This window comes from Rhinolophus sinicus, linkage group LG05 (genome assembly GCF_036562045.2).
Source record: "Rhinolophus sinicus isolate RSC01 linkage group LG05, ASM3656204v1, whole genome shotgun sequence".
NCBI lineage: Eukaryota > Metazoa > Chordata > Mammalia > Chiroptera > Rhinolophidae > Rhinolophus > Rhinolophus sinicus.
The window spans coordinates 1,688,265-1,704,906 of record NC_133755.1 but is presented as its reverse complement, the minus strand read 5'-3'; the positions used below and the strand labels follow the sequence as shown (position 1 = coordinate 1,704,906).

At 50.5% G+C, this 16,642-nt stretch overlaps 1 protein-coding gene and 1 non-coding gene across 2 annotated transcripts; both read right to left on the bottom strand.

Moving 5' to 3' along the window:
• Window positions 1-10,151: 10,151 nt before the first annotated feature.
• RPS7 (ribosomal protein S7) lies at window positions 10,152-15,852 on the bottom strand. Its single transcript, XM_019752009.2, has 7 exons — window positions 15,776-15,852; window positions 15,491-15,571; window positions 15,282-15,353; window positions 14,200-14,343; window positions 13,336-13,400; window positions 10,774-10,924; window positions 10,152-10,263 (listed from the first exon to the last, which is right to left on the bottom strand). The coding sequence occupies exons 2-7, from the start codon at window positions 15,563-15,565 to the stop codon at window positions 10,186-10,188; spliced, it is 585 nt and encodes a 194-aa protein (XP_019607568.1). The 5' UTR covers window positions 15,566-15,571; window positions 15,776-15,852; the 3' UTR covers window positions 10,152-10,185.
• Window positions 10,339-10,537, bottom strand: LOC141571958 (small nucleolar RNA SNORA73 family). The gene has a single exon (XR_012496992.1). It is a non-coding gene; the product is annotated as a small nucleolar RNA SNORA73 family (small nucleolar RNA).
• Window positions 15,853-16,642: the final 790 nt, after the last annotated feature.

The following is a 16,642-nucleotide window of genomic DNA, read 5'->3' as shown; positions in this document are numbered from 1 at the left end:
AAAGAACGGAGTCTTTATTAAAACTGCCTGACAGCATAAATAAACTTGACAACTTAGACAAAACGGACCACTTCCTGAAAAAACACAAACTACCACGATGAGCCCACATGAAACAGAGAATGTAACGGCCCGGCAACAATTAAGAGGACTGTGATTTAAAGACTCCCCAAAGTGAAATCATCAGGCCAGATGCGTCCCACAGGAGAAGTCTACCGAACGGTGAAGAAAACTAACCCAATTCTATATACTGCTCCCAGAAATAGGCGAGGAGGGAGCGTTTACCCACTCATTGTATGAAGTTGGTGTTACCCTGAAACCAAAACCAGACAAAGACAGGAAAAAAAAAAATTTGCAGACCAATAACCCTCATGGATATGGATGCAAAAATCTTTAACAAAATGTTAACAAATAGAATTCAGCACTATGTAACAATATTCATAAACTATGGCTAGATGGGGAATTTCAGGGCTGCAAGGCTGGGTCATACTCAACAATCAACCAACGTAAACAATAGCAATCGAACAAAGGCAAGTCACATGACACCAATGGATGCAGAAAAAGCACTGGACAAAATCCAATACCCTTTCATGATAAAAACTCTCAGAAAAATAGGGATACAGGGGCAATTTACTCAGCTTGCTTAAGAGCATCTGGTTTTTAAAAAACCTGGTACAGCCACTGTGGAAAACAGTAAAATTAAAAATAGAGCAATCAGCCCACCCAGCAATCCCACTGCTGGATGTGCATCCAGAGGAAATGAAAACACCAGCTCGAAAAGACCACTGCACCCCCATGTTCAGTGCAAGCACTGTTCCCGAGAGCCCAGACATGGAAACAAGCTGAGTGCCCAGCGATGGAGGAATGGATAAAGAAGTACACACACACACACACACACACACACACACACACACACGTGTGCACACGCACAGACTCAAAGGAATATTATTCAGCTACAAAAAAAAAATGAGGAAATCCTACCACTTGTGACAACATGGATGGACCTTGAAGGCATTAAGTAAGTCAGACAGAGGAAGACAAATACTACATGATATCATTTATGTGTGGAATCTGAAAACAAACAAAACAAAAAACTCATAGAAAAAGAGATCAGACCAGAGGTGGGGGTGGGGGCGGGGACTGGGGGGAAAGTGGTGAGAAGGTTCAAACGTCCGGGTGTAAGATAACAGTGTCTCGGGGACGCGTGCACAGCAGGACTACAGCTCACACTGCTGTACGATGCACAGGAAGGTGGTGAAGGCAGTAAATCCTGAGAGTTCTCTCACAAGGAGAAACGGTTTTCCTTTTTTCCTTCCTTTCCTTTGTGTTGATCTCTACGAGATGGGTGTTAGCTGATCCTACGGTGGTAACCATCTCACAGCACCCATAGGGCAAACCATCATGCTGTGCGCCTTAGACTTCCACTGTGATGTATGTCAGGTATTTCTCAGTACAACTGGACAAAAAATTCCACACAAATATGGTGCTTTGGTGGAAGACTGACTGTCCCCCTGAGACCAGGACAACGCCAGGACACCCAGTCTCACCACGTCTGCAACATGTGCTGAAGGACCGGCCAGTGCAAACGCCATGGGAGGGAAACAAAAGGCACGTAGATCAGATGGAGAAAAACAAGAGTCCTTGTTACAGATGCCTGCTGCTTAGCAAGGCCCCACGAGTCCACACAAAGCGCCAAGAACCATTAGGTGGAGTCAACCGTAGCTCTGTAAACGACCAGTGAACACGCAGACACTGAAACTAAACTCAGGATTGTTTACAATCACTCAAAACGATGACACACTTCGGTGTAAATCTAACAAAACATGTACAGGACGTACGTGCTGAAACAACATGCTAATGAGAGAAATCACAGGGGAGCTAAGTACGTCGAGAGCCGTGTCGGGGTCGTGGGTTGAGAGGCTCAATGCAGTAAGATGTCGGTTCCCCCACATGGTCTCCAGCTTAACACAATTCCCGTGAAGAAACCAGCAGGAGTCTTGGTAGACAGAGGCAAGACTCCTCTAAACCTTGCACAAAAAGACGGAACCAGAAGAGCTAAAACAATTTTGAAAAAGAAGCAAGTAGGAGGAATCAGTCTACCCGATTTCAAGACTTGCTATACAAGAGAACAGAACAGAGACCCCACACAAATACATCCAACTTATATTTTAAAGGTGTGTGGGGGACGACGAGGGTAAAATACACATAACACAAAATTTACCAAATTAATCATTAAGAGCACAGTTGAAATACATATTCACATTGTTATGCAACCATCGCCACCATCCAACTCATGATTCTTTTCATCTTGTAAAATTGAACCTCTGTCCCATGAAACAATGACTCCCTGGTAACCACCATTCAACTTTCTGTCTATGATTTTGACTATTCTAAGTTTATCTCATGTAGGTGGAATCACACAGGATGTGTCCTTCTGTGACTGGCTTATTTCACTCAGCACAAGTCCTCAAGGTTTATCCATGTTGTAGCGTGTGTCAGAATCTCCCTCTTTTTTGTTTAGGTGGAACCATATCCCATTGTCTGTATAGACCACATTTTGTGTGTCCGTTCATCCATCAGTGGGCACTGGGTTGCTCCCACCTTTTAGTTACTGTGAACACCGCTGCTGTGAACCAGCGCACAAGCGTCTCTTCCAGGGCCTGCTTGCCATTCTTTCGAGCGCATGCCCAGAAGTGGGGCTGCTGGATCAGACGGCTACTCTACTGGAAATTTTTGAGGACCCGTCAGACGGTTTTCCATGGTGGTCACACCACTGCACATCGCCACCAGCAGCGCACAGGGTTCCCGTGTCTCCACATCCTCGCCAAGCTTGTTCTTTTCTGGTGTTTGGTAGTGGCCTTTTTTTTCCCCCTTCTTCTGCCTCCCCCCGCCCCTACTCCACTTAAAGCCATTGTCTCTCAGTCTAGTTGTATAGGACACAGCTCCCTGGCCCATGCTGGTATTATGAGCCTTGCGCTCCCCCCAGCTGAGGCAGTCGGTCGCCAGTCGTCGGTCGGCCGTTCATAGCAGCTCGTGGCAGCTCTTGCTGGCTGCCGGCCGCTCACACTGGTTGCCGGCCGCTCACACTGGTTGCCGGCCGCTCATGCTGGCCGCCGGCTGATCCTGGCAGCACACAGCAGCCCACGGCAGCTCACACCAACTTCCAGTTGCTCACGGCAGCCCAGCTCCAGGGAAAGCCGATGTTCACTATGTTAGCTGCAGAGGGCACAGCCCCCTGGCCCATGTGGGAATCGAACTGGTGACCTCGGCGTTAGGAACACAGCGCTCCAACCACCTGAGCCACCGGGCCAGCCCAATAGTGGCCATTTTTTGATAGTACAATGTGTGAGGTGGCATCTCATTACAGTTTCTATTTGCATTTTCCTAATATCAGTGCATCTTGTCATGTGCTTACTGGCCTGCACCCAACTGATTTTTTTTTTAACTTTTTAAATTTATTTTAAGTGTGTTTTTCTAGGACCCATCAGTTCCAATTCAAGTGGTTGTTTCAATGTGGCTGTGGAGGGCGCAGCTCACAGTGGCCCACGCAGGGATGGAACCGGCAACCTTGGTGTTATCAGCACCGCGCTCTAACCGATTGATCTAACCGGCCACTCCATGGCTGCATATTCTTTATTGCCCGCTCCCAAGGAAATAATTGTCTATACAAAGAGTAGGAAATAACTGAGTATCTTCCCTAGCAGGGTGATTTGCATTTTTCATTATTTAGTGGCTTTAAAAAATGTTTATTTCAGCTCCATAAGCCATGATGGGTTAAGTGCTACACATTTTTAGGACAGCAGTCAAATTTGGAAGAGCCTCTACCAGATTGCTTTCAGAGCTGAGGTGTTCGATTCCAGGCAATGCAAGCTGGTTTCTGTCGTGCACGCATCACACTCTTTACACTGACCACACAATTGTCCATCTGTAACTGATGACCCCTTACTGCAAACCACTACGCAACTTAACCCCAAAATAATTCAGCCCCACTCCACTTCAGCCTTGTCCCCCACCCCACTCAGGGGACACTGGCAGTGTCAGGAGACATGCTTGGTGTCCCACTGCCAGGGGCAGAGGGACTGGCTTCTGTGGGGTGGGGCAGGTGCTGTGAAACGTCCCACCGTGCACAGGACGGCCCCCACAAAGAGTAACCAAGCCCCGAATGCCGAGAGAGCCGAGCTGGGAGGCCCTGAGATGATGCGAGATGCCCTGGCTACTCCAGCAACTACCCGACAGAACTGAGGCCGCACCCACTGGTGGCACCACGTCACGTAGGCACAGCCTGGGTGAAGGGACCTGGAATGTATGCAGCAGCCAGGAACCGGCTGGCATCCCTCGGTCGTAACTGACTCAGTCCTCACGACCACCCTTGGGGCAAGGCATTAGGGCAGTTTCAGAGCCCGAGACACAAGGCCGGAGACACAGGGCCCGAGATCACAGCGGGCGAGGGGGCTGCACAGGCCACGCCTCCCTCTCCTACCCCCCTTCCCTGCCTCACACTCGACGGGGTACTTGCCTTTTGTTCCCAGGGCCTGAAATGTTAAGGGTTGTTTTTTTAAGTGCCAATAGCCTGAGAATTACTCGTTACAAAACTATGTGATACTATTATACTAATTTGCCGATTTCAGTAGATGGTAAATTTGAACCAATTTTAAGACTCTAAGTCACATTTACCCGTGCCTTGCAAATAAGTACCAAACAGTCATCAGAAACCACCAGCTATTTCTCCTCCTAGGTCCTATCTTCCTTTCTTCCCCTTTTTTCTCCTTTCCTGCAGCTTCTGAAAGCACTGAAACCATGGCCTTTTCCCTCATGAACTCTGACCCTCTCAAGGGCCTGGCCACTTCCAGGGGTCCCTGAGAATCTGGCACGCCTCCCAGGGACTATTTACATTTCTGAGATAACGGAGAAATCTGGATCCCAGGGCCACCCCAAACCCATGTGTCTCTGGCTGGGAATGTGCCCTGAGCTCACACAGCCCTGTGGCCGTATCACTAGGACACTTTGCCCATAAGGCCGTTCACCACGGCCATCCCCTCCCTCCACGGGCCTGACGGCTTCATTTCTCCCGAGTGCCTGAAACTCAGAGCAATGCCAGACCTCTGTCCCCAACTGTGTGCACTGACGTGGCCCAGCCTCGCCAAGTACACGCTGTCAGCCTGGTCACTTGTAGACAGAGCCCAGGTGGTCCTGTCACGGCCAAAGCCCTGAGAATCCACGGGACACAGTGCCCAGCCTGATGAGAGCCAGCTCTGGCTTTACACCTGGTTCTATACCCAATTCATCTGCAGGACACACATTGGAACATCATCAGAGACGATGACACGCTGAGAAATGTGCAGTCATGTCACTTCTGGGAACACAGGTCAATGGGCCCTGACCCTGGACGTGCTGACTCAGTAGGTGGTAGCGGGACCCAAGCGTCGTCAGGTCTAACAAGTCCCCAGGTGACGCTGCCGCTGGCTCGGGGACCACACTCAGGGTCCCCTTAAGGCCTGAGTCACACAGTGGACAGTGCCCGGGGCCTGAGGCCTGGCACACTCACACATTACATGGCAGCCGCTGTCGGCATTCTAACTTCTCCTCCCACCCCGTGCTGCTCAAATCCCACCGCGTCTGCCCCACGAGCCTGCACGTTCCTGCTCCAGACAACGCAGAGCCACAGATCACAGCCGTCAACAGGCCCAAGGTGGGAAAATCAGATGAAGACAAACAGCAAGGGCAGCTGGAGAAGCTGCTACCACAGGAGGGACTTGGGGGATGGGGTCCTCAGGCTCTTCACACACCCCCAACCGCCCCAAGCATCTCCCAAGCCTGTGCACCACGTAGGGGTCACCTGGGTCACCCTCAGTCAGACGTGGAGCCAGCAAGCCGCAGAGAAGACACCACAGGGAAGAGGCTCCTGAAGGCGCACCTTGAATCCGAACTCGTGAGGCCTTGTTTCCTAATTACCACTGTGTCTCTCGCCTGCTGGGCGGAGGACCTTCCCGGCGGGGCTGTCACTTCCGCCCTGTCCAAGGCTCTGGCGTGCAGTGGCCCCCGACACGGCTCTGCACACCCTAACGTACCTGAAGCACACCGTCGTCTTCTAGAGGTGCTGTTGACTGCCCGTGCAGACCAGCTGGACGCAGAGCAGGAGGCTGTGACGTCACAGCCCTAATCACACCACACTCACCAATAAACCCTGAGAAGTAGTAAAAACCTGGAGCTAAGGCCGGGATGTTTCAGCTGAAAGGTTTTACCAGAAGAGACATCACACACACAGCAGCCTCATCTCTGGGCTCCCCTCACAGGTCCTTGATCTAAGACCTCCGCCTGGCAGCACAGGGCCTCGTAAGCACCTCGCAGAGCCACCCAACTTTGAAGCTTCTCATGCAATGTCTTCACTCAATGCCCAGAGGGCTCCAAGCCCAGAGAAGGGACAAGGCTTTAGGAAAGCCACAGGCTTGAAATGGAAAAGCAACCAATCAGAAAGATGAATACAGCTGACAATGTCCTCCTTTGTCCCTTTCACTGAGGTGAGAGTTGCAAGCTTGGCTCTTCGTCACCTTGTTTTCCTATATCTTTGAGATAATTCTCAGGCATTACCAATCAATATTCATCATAGGTTCCACTCAGTCTCCTCCTTTCAAAATTCTACAAGTTCGGTTTTCCAGGACAAGAGAGCTTATACACTCATTCAACAAACAAGTAGTTTTGACCAAGGGCCGGGCTCTTCCAGGCACACAAACCTGGGCAGGTGCCAAGCAGCAGTCTGTTGACTGACTTTCTATTACTTACGGTCAGTGACTTGCAGAATTAGCGGGACTATTAGACTCAACTAGTCCAGGCTAACCCTTCATCTCCTAAATGAGAAACTGAGGTGCAAGGAGGCCACTCCCCCAAGGCCACCACACCATGCAGGGTGACACCCCCCACACACAGGTCAACCTCCCCGACCAGGTGAGGCACAGACCCTGACCACATAGGGTCACTGTCATGCAGGGTGGCATGTGGGCTCCCTGGTCCCGCTCCCCACATAAGAACACAGGACATGGTGAGGACAAAAAGGAACACCCACGGAGTCATAGGTAGGGGTCATACCACGATATTCTTGCTGGCGGCTGGAGACACAGGAAGCAGGAGCCACAGAATCCGCAATCCACACTCCGCAACCCGCTGTCCTAACCGCAATCTGCGCTTGTCAGCCACCATCTTCTTGCTAGCCCCCATTTTTTCCTAGCCTAGCCATGGCAGTTATATTAGTGGCCAATGGCTCACTGGTTACAGCTGATGGCCATTTGATCACAGCTGATGGCCATTTACTACCTGAGCCAGCACCTTTCCACGTGAGGCCAAGAGCCTGGAAACTGCACTCCTGGCTCTGTCCCTACAGTCACCCGTGCCAGGGGTTCACTTTTAAGACCCTCACTGGACATCTTAGGTACTCCGGGCTTGCAAAATGCCAAACACAGCCAGGAATAAAATTAGCAGAATTCCACGTATGGGGCATGCAGGGTTCTGTAAGGACTGAAAACTGATTCGTCCACTCCCAAGAGGACAGTTACGCTGTTTTAGGCACAGACGATGCGCTCAGGGAAATGCAGCCTCGATTTCAATGTTATTACACAGCACAGACCTAACTTGATCTGTATACAATTTTGAGTACAAAAGGGAACGCCCAAGAGGCATTCAGACTTGACTTCGTTATGACGTCATCATGGCTGCTCCTGCTAACTACAGTGAGAACACGTCAGCAGCTTCTCTGGGAGCTACGGGCAGAGGACCCAGCACCACCTTGGGAACTGAAATGTCTTCTCATTCGACTGGTCACACTGCATTGTGAGAAATGTTTAAAACACCAAGTCTCACCCACGTTAGACATCTAACGTGATGCACGTCACCATGATCTGCTACTTCGGAACTTCTGTCTCTGGCCCTCGCCCAGGCCTAACTTTTCAAAACTACTCTACGTTTTTCTTGATAGCAAGTTTTATGAGGAAAATAGTGGGGACAGTGTTCAGCACACTCGTCCCCAAGCTGTTGTCATGCAGCCCACCCATCAAGGAAAACTGAGCATGTCCAATACGCATATATTTAATATGTAACAGAATGCTCAACAGTACTGAGTACGTATCTTGTTATAAAAACAAATTTTAAATGGATAAAAGTAGTAATGGTACATAAACTTTTGTTCACCAAAATACTTTTAGTGAAGGCAATGTGATTGACTCAATTTTTTAAATCTGTGTAGCCTTTTTGACATAGCAATTTAAAAATTGGTTTAGTTTGATACTGGAGTTTAGTAATTATCACAGCTTATAGATTCCTAATAATGTCATCTAGAATTTGCTTCAAGAATCACCAGCAAAGGGGTGTAGGAGTACATGAAACAAGCTGAGCAGTTATCAACTACCTGAAGCTAAGTGACGGGTACATTACACTACGGTTATACTTTTGCGTGCATGATAGGAAATTACCACTTTTATAGAAGCTTTAGAAGACCCTCAACATAGATGCAAACGGGAGCGTATCATTGGCTATGCTTCCTATTCAGCAATAGTGCAAATACCTTTGTTGAAAAATAACCAAAATTTTCCACCTTTCCTGGTATTTTTTTTTTTATTGCAAGGCACTGCATAAATTCCTAACAAATGAATTCAAGGTCAGCTGAAACTCCTGGGTTTTAAGTGGGTTAGAATATTCTATTCCCAAGTTATTACAGCAGCAGGTATTTACTTGTACTGCCATGAGCACGTTTCCCAGTGTTCCGTACAAACTAGTTTCAAAGACAATGGTTTCCTCCCGTAAAAACTTTTCTTGGAGACAGTTTTTGTCTTAATGCCTAATGTCTACTAGGCATACTACTGATAGCCACTTGGCATCACAGAAAAACCAACGAATTCAGAACATTTTAAAAAAACACCTAACAGCCTAGAGTGGCTTGTAAATCCTGCTTCCCATAGACGAAGCAGTGAACCTGGGAATAAAGCGAGTTTCGTATGGATCCCTCCCCAGCTTCCTCAGATCCAACCACTTACTAGAACCCATAAAACCCCTAAGTGGGTTCTTGCAACTGCAGCCCTTTATAACCTGAAAAACCAAGACTGAATCGGCCCTCCTCCCTGCCCTTCTGTAATCGAAAGTGGAGTTCCATCTCCTCCCCTCCAGCTGACCCCATGCCACCTGGGAGGCTGCTCCAGACGCCACCACCCAGGTGACGGGGTCGCTGGCAGCTGAGCCGGGGCCTGGCCAGCGCAGTAGTGATGCTCACACTGCAAAGCCCTGGCACTCACTAGCCATTTCTCAGATTGAGCAATCCTTAAAAGCCACTCGGCACCAACAGAAGTGAGGCCTTCGGCACCACTCCAACCACCCAGGCGACGTGTGACAGCCGTGTCTCCAGCTGTCATCGCACCAACTGCCTTCATTTTAGGAGAAAAACTACGGAATTGAGTAGCTTATCTGCCCCAAGTTAACATGCCACTTAAGATGGCATTAAAATCTACTTACTCATACTCTGAACACTTGACTTTTCAAAGACAATTTAAGACGTAACATGAATTTACAGTATGAAACTTGATTCTGGGGGAAGGGAAAGGGGAGTAGTTTAATGGGTTCAGTTCTAGATTTCAAGTTCTGGACGTGTTTCACAACATCGTAAATATACTTGAGGCTACTGAACTGTACACTTAAAAATGCTTATGATAAATTCTGTGTTTTTTTCAACAATAAAAAAAAATTAATAAAATACCTTTCATCAGATTTCGCTCTTGGAAAAAATTGTCTCGATCTGTAATTTTTAAGGAACCATTTCTGGCCTGTTTTAGTTGCTGCTGACACCTGTCCTTTCTCTTAAGCAGAATTATTTTAAGCATGACTTCAAGTTACAGTGCTGCTGGGAGCTGGGCTGAAGGCACGTTACTTGCATCTTCCCCATCTCTGGTAGCTTTTTCCAGGCTGAGCCACGTGACGGTGCCATAGGCACTTCTGGGAACACCATCTGACACACCTGTTACCACATCACAGCATCCAAGCACGTCCCTCGTGTGCCTCCAACTTTCTGGCACAAACTAGACACCTGTTCCCACTCTCCCGTCTTGTGCAGGAAGCTCCTGATAATGGAGACAGTTGTGCATCTGCGTCTCCAAGATTGTGAAAAACATGCCTGAACAGAATATTGTGAATGTTTTATTTAGTCATTTTTGTTTACAACTGAAATTCTGGGAATTCAAAATTAACATCCTTGCCCGTGAGCTTCTTATAGACACCAGAAAAGGTTTCAACCTACAAGAAAAGAAATAATTCATCACTAAACTTTTCAAATGCACACACTCATCTGAAAGCCTAACGATTCTGTGAAATTGTGCCCTGTGTGGTTTTCTCCTCAGCAACCAGGTACTGAGAGGCCAAGAACATACAGGACGTGCCCTCCAGTCCCAAGACCGGGGACAAGCTCGTCGCCAGTGCTGTGGGATTGACTCTACACACACCCCCGTGCTGTGCTCCTCTGGGCCACGCGGACAGAGCCCCGGGGGATCCCAAGGGTCGTCCACACTGGTTACCTGACTGGGCAGGAAGGAAAGTGACAATTCTCCCCAGATTCTACCACCATCACCCCATCTGCCCCCAGAGGATCCACAGCTTTCCAAGTCGGTCAGACCATGGCATTACTCTACTCCACATTCCCTAACCCCGAGTAAAACCCGACACATGACCTACAGGGAAGTGGGCCGAAGCACAGCAAGCCACTGGCCGTGGGTGGTCTCAGGACATGGCCCCAGCCCCCCCGGTTACCTTGTGCTCCACGTTGTTCTGCTGGGCTTTGTCCAGGTGGACCTTTATGAGCCGGCTGCCGTCCAGTTTCACACGGATTCTCTTGCCCACGATCTCACTCGGGAAAACCAAGTCCTCCAGGATGGCATCGTGCACGGCGGTCAGAGTGCGGCTTAAAGGACACAGTAATGAGAGTGAGACACCCAAGAGCAAGGCCTGCCCCCCAGGGAGCCCAAGGCAACACCTGCCAATTCCAGGCTCCTGAACCCAAGTTAACACCAGCTTCCCAAGGGGCCACTTCCATTGAACACCGCGCACCAGGGCCGTGGCGACAAACAGCCTCATTTACTTCAAAAGCTAAGTGGATGTTGAATGTGACACCCTACAAATGAAGCACTCGCCAATCCACCATGAGGGAGTACGTCCAGGCGAGAGGAGAGGAGACGAGCACACTTTTACTGCCACACCTAGCTCTAGGGTTTTCACTTGTGTGATTTCCCCGTGACTAGCCTCGCTCATCTCCCAAACCACGCCCTCCAGTCCTGTCAAATCCATCTGACGCCAGTGTGATCACACCACTTACCGACTAAAGAGCTGTCCTTGGCCTCCAAAGCACCGTAACTCATCGTTCCCTATGATCACCCCCAGAGACTGCTCTGGCAGCAGCTTTAGGAGGGGCCCCTAGGAGTGTCCCCACCTCTCAGCCCAGCACACACACTTCCAACAGAACCTTGCCACCTCTGGAACCTCACGTTCACAGCCGGGGTGTCTGACAAGGTTCAATGAAGTCCAAACTTTTATGGACCTGCTGTGCCACGAGGTGACGGGAATGAGAGTGAAGGCAGCTCCTATTTTCAGTGTTTACAGTTACCTTGGTTGTGGGATCTGGCTAGGTCTCCCTCACCTCTCGGTAAAGCAGACCCTGTACTCACTTGTATTCCTATCTGGCAGTTCCCATACCCACAACCAACTGTTCTAGCGCCTCCACTAAGGTCTTGCTGTTCTAAGGCCGCACAGCAAACTCGAGGGAAATGCTCTTTCCAAAGCCTTCATCACCTTCCAGAAAGCAAGCGAGGCAGACGGGCCACGTGATCACTGCTACCCAATCACTAAGCACATCCTGCCTGATTACAGCAGTAGGAAGGCACACAAGTGTGGAAAGCTCAGCCCTTCATCTGTATAAGGAAAGATGACTGAGGAAAGAGAAAATACATCTGAAGGCAGGAAAGCAGACTGCTGCCAAGTGGCAGAACCACAACTGCCTACCACCCAGCTCTCAGAGAGGGGGAGGGAGAGGCTTCCGGTCCCTAGGAACACAGTAGGTCATCACCTGAGAAAATGCGGGAAGCGCAGGTGTGGGAAGAGGGATGAAGGCTGTCAATCGGAGCGTCAGTCCCTTAGCTGGGGACAAAGAGTCTATTTTTATACTCAAGTACAACCCAGAATAGCTGGGTTCTCAGAATTGAGATCACAAACCGCTTTTTAAGTATCCCGATTAACAAACCAAATACTGACTATCTCCTCTATTCGATCTCTTGCAGACGACCTAGAACACACACAGAAAGAAATCCCTGAATTCTCACGCTGCTCCAACTGCCATAAAGCAATGGTGCTGGACAATTATTCACGTCCCAGAGCCTGCTCCAGCCTTTCCAGCGTCACCCACCTTCCCCTTCCTCCCCACCACACTGTCACACCACACCTGCCCACAATGCCAGAGGCTCTGGGGCCTGTCGATTTACTACGGGTTTCAGAAACGACCGAGTTTTCTTAAAATCCCAGCGTTACTATCACCAGCAGCAATGAACAAGCTCTGAGCCTGGGTCCGTTTCCCCATTCTTGAAGGAGGAAGTACAAATGACACACTTTTTCAGGCTGTCACCTATCTGGCACTTAGAGATGCTGCCACAATATCGCCTGTCTGGCAGGCAGTCAGAGGGACACTGCAACAATGTTTCTCCACTGGTCCCTCGGGCGGGGTCTGCGGGGACCCAGTAACCCAAGCCTGGGGAACTAACCAAAGCCAGGCCCTGAGAAGGCAGGCCTGGATGAAGCAGCCAGCAGCCGTCAGCAGGAGTCGGCGCCAGACAACCTGTGGGTCAGTCAAGTTCATAAACAGTGCCCATCAGCATCTACTACTGCAGTGACTTTCCACCTGTCACGCCAGCAACACAAAAAACCCTAGCTTTTTAGCCCTAAATCCCAGCGAAAAGCAAAAGCGAAGATGACACACTCCGCCCACCTCCGCTCTATCCGGTCTGCACTACACAGGATTCCTTCTCACGCTTCCTCTCTTTTGCCGAAGACCTGGAGCAAACGGTCTCTACCGTTTGTGACGGCAGGGAACAATTACACCACCTATGAGTACATGTAAACCTCACCTCCAGAAGTAATTTCAAAGCTTTTACATATAATTATAGAAGAAACCAAAGTAACTCAATAAAAATTCCCACGCGAATGGCTTTCCCAAACTGCCAATATTTAACTTTTGGAAACCAACTGCAACTCTCACTACAAAGCACCCATGCAAATCAAGAGTTAATAAGAGTGGAACACGTTTGTCGATGCTGATAAAACACTTACCTCCTGGGACGCTTTTGCTTATTTTTCGTACGGCTTTTTCGAGTTGGCTTAGGCAGAATTCTCCTCTGTAAGGTAAAAATCATCATGCAACAACAGAAAGAACCTTAAGATGGCAGAAAATTACAAATTGTCAAACTGCTTTCAGAGCAAATCCCAAATCTGAGAACGCCCAACGCCGTGGCCAAGTTACTGAGGGACCCTGTGAAGCAGCCCTTGCTGACGTCGCAGTAACTCACTCACACCTGCTTGTGCTCAGATGGTTCTGGGAAAAAACTGGCTGCTTCATGATGAGTGATCATCCAAACAGTACACACCTCCCCACGTTATCAGACGCCTCTAGGTACTAACGTGCCTTTAATTCCCTTAATTATTCCTTTAAGTCTATGCCTTTTAATTGTTTGTTAGTCTGGAAATTAATCCCCATACACTTGTGTTTGCACCAAGGCCAGATCCACATCTGAACTTCGAAATAAAAACTTTTCTTGACTAATTGCTCCTTTGCCCACAATCTATTCCTTAGTATCTTTCCCTCCTAAAGTCTCCACCTGACGCACCTGAGCAGTATGAGCCTCAGGCAGGTAATTCTGTCAGGCGGGAAAGTCACGGCTGGGACCAGCCACGCGTCTTAGTGGGATCAGCCCTTTAAGCCACCCAATACATGTGACGTTGTAAACACGGAAAGCCATTTTAATGTTAAGAGCAAAAGTGTCCTTTCCCTCTTTAACCCATTGCAAGCACAATTTTCCCAGCATTCGACCACCTAAAATGTATTCACAAAAGGGTTCTTTTAATTATTCTAACTACCAACAATGTCTAAACACAAATGTTTTTAACAAAAAAAATATTCCTCAGCTCGACGGATACCTGAGCGATGAAGACCACATGCTTCCCACTGAACTTTTTCTCCAATTCACGTACTAGCCGCACTTGGATTTTCTGGAAGGATTTCAGTTGAGGAACAGGAACAAAGATTATAATAGCTTTCCGACCACCACCAACTTCAATTTCCTAAAGGAAAAAAAAATCCACCCTCTTTAAGTTTATAACCTCCATTCTTCCGACGCGAGTGCACAGTGTTAAGCAGCTAACACTGAACACGAGTGCTGTCGCACACCATCACACCTCAGTCAGAGCTCCTGTTAGACCACTTCCCAGCTGTTCCCTGGCCGCCTACAAGTCCCATCAGTCGTCCTCCTGCCTCACAAATGACACACAACGGTCCGAGCCCTTGCTGACAACCAGGTACGCACGGGTAGCATTCTACTACAGGGAGCAAACTTAAATTGTCTGCACCCAGAAACGAGGCTGGTTGTTCTCTGCACAGGCCTCTTCAAACTCCGAAGGCACTGTAGCTTCTAAATTAAAAACACAAACTCAAAACAATTATCTTCCAATAGGCTGTACACTAAGCAGATACACAACTGCTTTGAAAGTAAAAAGAAACGTTGCAGCCCAGTGAGAAGCAAAGAAGTCCAACGTGGAGCGTCATGAGATGTACTCTGTTTAATGCAAATACACTGCAACTGAATGGTAAGCGCAGCCTCAGTATTTATTTCCCTCTGCAGCTTATTCCAGGCACAAGTGGGACACAGACGGCGTCTGGCTGGGCTGACAGACAGGCCGGCCGCCCCCGACCCGCCTGCCCTGCCACCGCCGGCCTCCCGGGGGCTGCTCCTTCGTCCCCACAGCGGCTTCAGCTCCCGGCCCAGCCACCTGGTCCCATCACGGGGCTCCCAGCGCTACATTCACAACCCCAAGTGGGCCCAGCGCCCACTCCACGTCGCGGCTGCAGGGCAGGCCGTCCCCTGCGACGGCACAGCGCAGGCGCCGCTGACGGTTGCCAAGGAGCCGGGCTGCAGGCGCCCGGGGAACGCGAGCTGCGCGGAGCACGCGGCAGCCCCCCCACGCGCGGCAGCCCCCCCACGGGCCCGGCGCCGCGCGCTCACCTTGGCCGCTGTTATATTCAGCTCGCGAAGCTGGGCCTTGAGGTCCGAGTTCATCTCCAGCTCCAGCAGGGCCTGCAAAGAGCAGGCGGAGACGTCAGCGCGGCGCGCACCGCGGGCACCCCAGGCCCCGGCCCGCAGACACGCGTGGCAGCCTCCCGGGGTGTCCCCCTCCCCGGACACGCGACGGGCCCGCCCAGTCCCCCTCTCACCTGGGAGATGCCGGACTCGAACTCGTCCGGCTTCTCGCCATTGGGCTTCACGATCTTCGCGCTCGAGCTGAACATGGCCTTCTGCAAGCACACAAGCCCCGGGCTGAGCACGTCTCAGCGCCCCGGCCCCGGCCCACCCCGCAGACGCCATCGGAGGGCACAGGCCGGGATATCGGCCGTATCCCCACCCGGTGAGCAGGGCCCGCCGGCCCAGGGCTGGCTTCAAAACGTGTTTCCTTCAAAATTGGCAGAAAAGCCGGGGCACAGGGGAGGCCGCAAACTTACCTCGGGGAGCGCCGGCCTGGGAAGAGGGCTAAGTCTCGCGAGAAATCCTCAAATCACGGTGGCGGAAAGGAAGAGGCGGGTACAACGCGAGATACCGGAAGAACCACTGAGAAACGGTAAAAGCCTAGAGAGACCCGGGAAGAGGTTGCGGGGAACCAGTTCGTCCGTAACACCTCTCCGGCTTAGGAATCTCCTTTTCACTGCGAAGGTTCCTGCGATTGCTCCCGACGTTCACAACGGCAGTCGGCTTTCCCCGCCACGGTCTGAGCGGCGAGCCTGGGCCCGGAAAAGCAACTTCGACTGCTCCCGAAGACAGGACGTTTAAAAAAAACCAACAACCGGAGGAAACGAACTTCCCCGCTAATGCAATGCAAAGGAATCAGAGACTTGGATTCCATTTCTGCCTGTAGAGAACCTGATGAGTTGGTGTTTGTCAACGCTCTTTGGAAACGAAGCCCTTTACGAATAAATGTGCCGATTTTCGGGCCATAAACACTCCATTAGCCCTGGTATGGGTTACTTGGTGCGGCGACAGTTCTGAGACGTCTACAAACACCAGTCCTGGGGCTCAAGGCACCTTCCCGCCCCTCCCCCCGCCCCCCGCCCCTCCCCCCCCCCCTCCCCCGCCCCCCTCCCCCTCCCCCAACTGGAGGAAACGGCCCCAAGTGCCGAAGACCGAGGGGCCAGATGCAGGGCGCAGCCGCGACGAGCGCAGACAGGGAGAGATGCGGGTAGGGGTGTGGACGTGCGCGGCACAGCTGGCTTTAGTCAGGGCACGAGCTGCAAGTCAAGAGGGAACGGGTGTTAATACTGCATTAGCTGCCACTTATTAAGTAAAAGCACTGGGTCCTTGCCCTCGGGAAGATC

What these genes read in the sequence shown, in the direction of transcription:
- RPS7 (XM_019752009.2), bottom strand. Translation starts at nt 15,565, where the DNA reads ATGTTCAGCTCGAGCGCGAAGATCGTGAAGCCCAATGGCGAGAAGCCG. An exon ending in AAGCAAAAGCGTCCCAGGAG is followed by an intron (nt 10,925 to 13,335) that starts GTAAGTGTTTTA and finishes GTGTCCTTTAAG; the next exon opens with CCGCACTCTGACCGCCGTGC. An exon ending in AGAACAACGTGGAGCACAAG is followed by an intron (nt 10,264 to 10,773) that starts GTAACCGGGGGG and finishes CTTTTCTTGTAG; the next exon opens with GTTGAAACCTTTTCTGGTGT.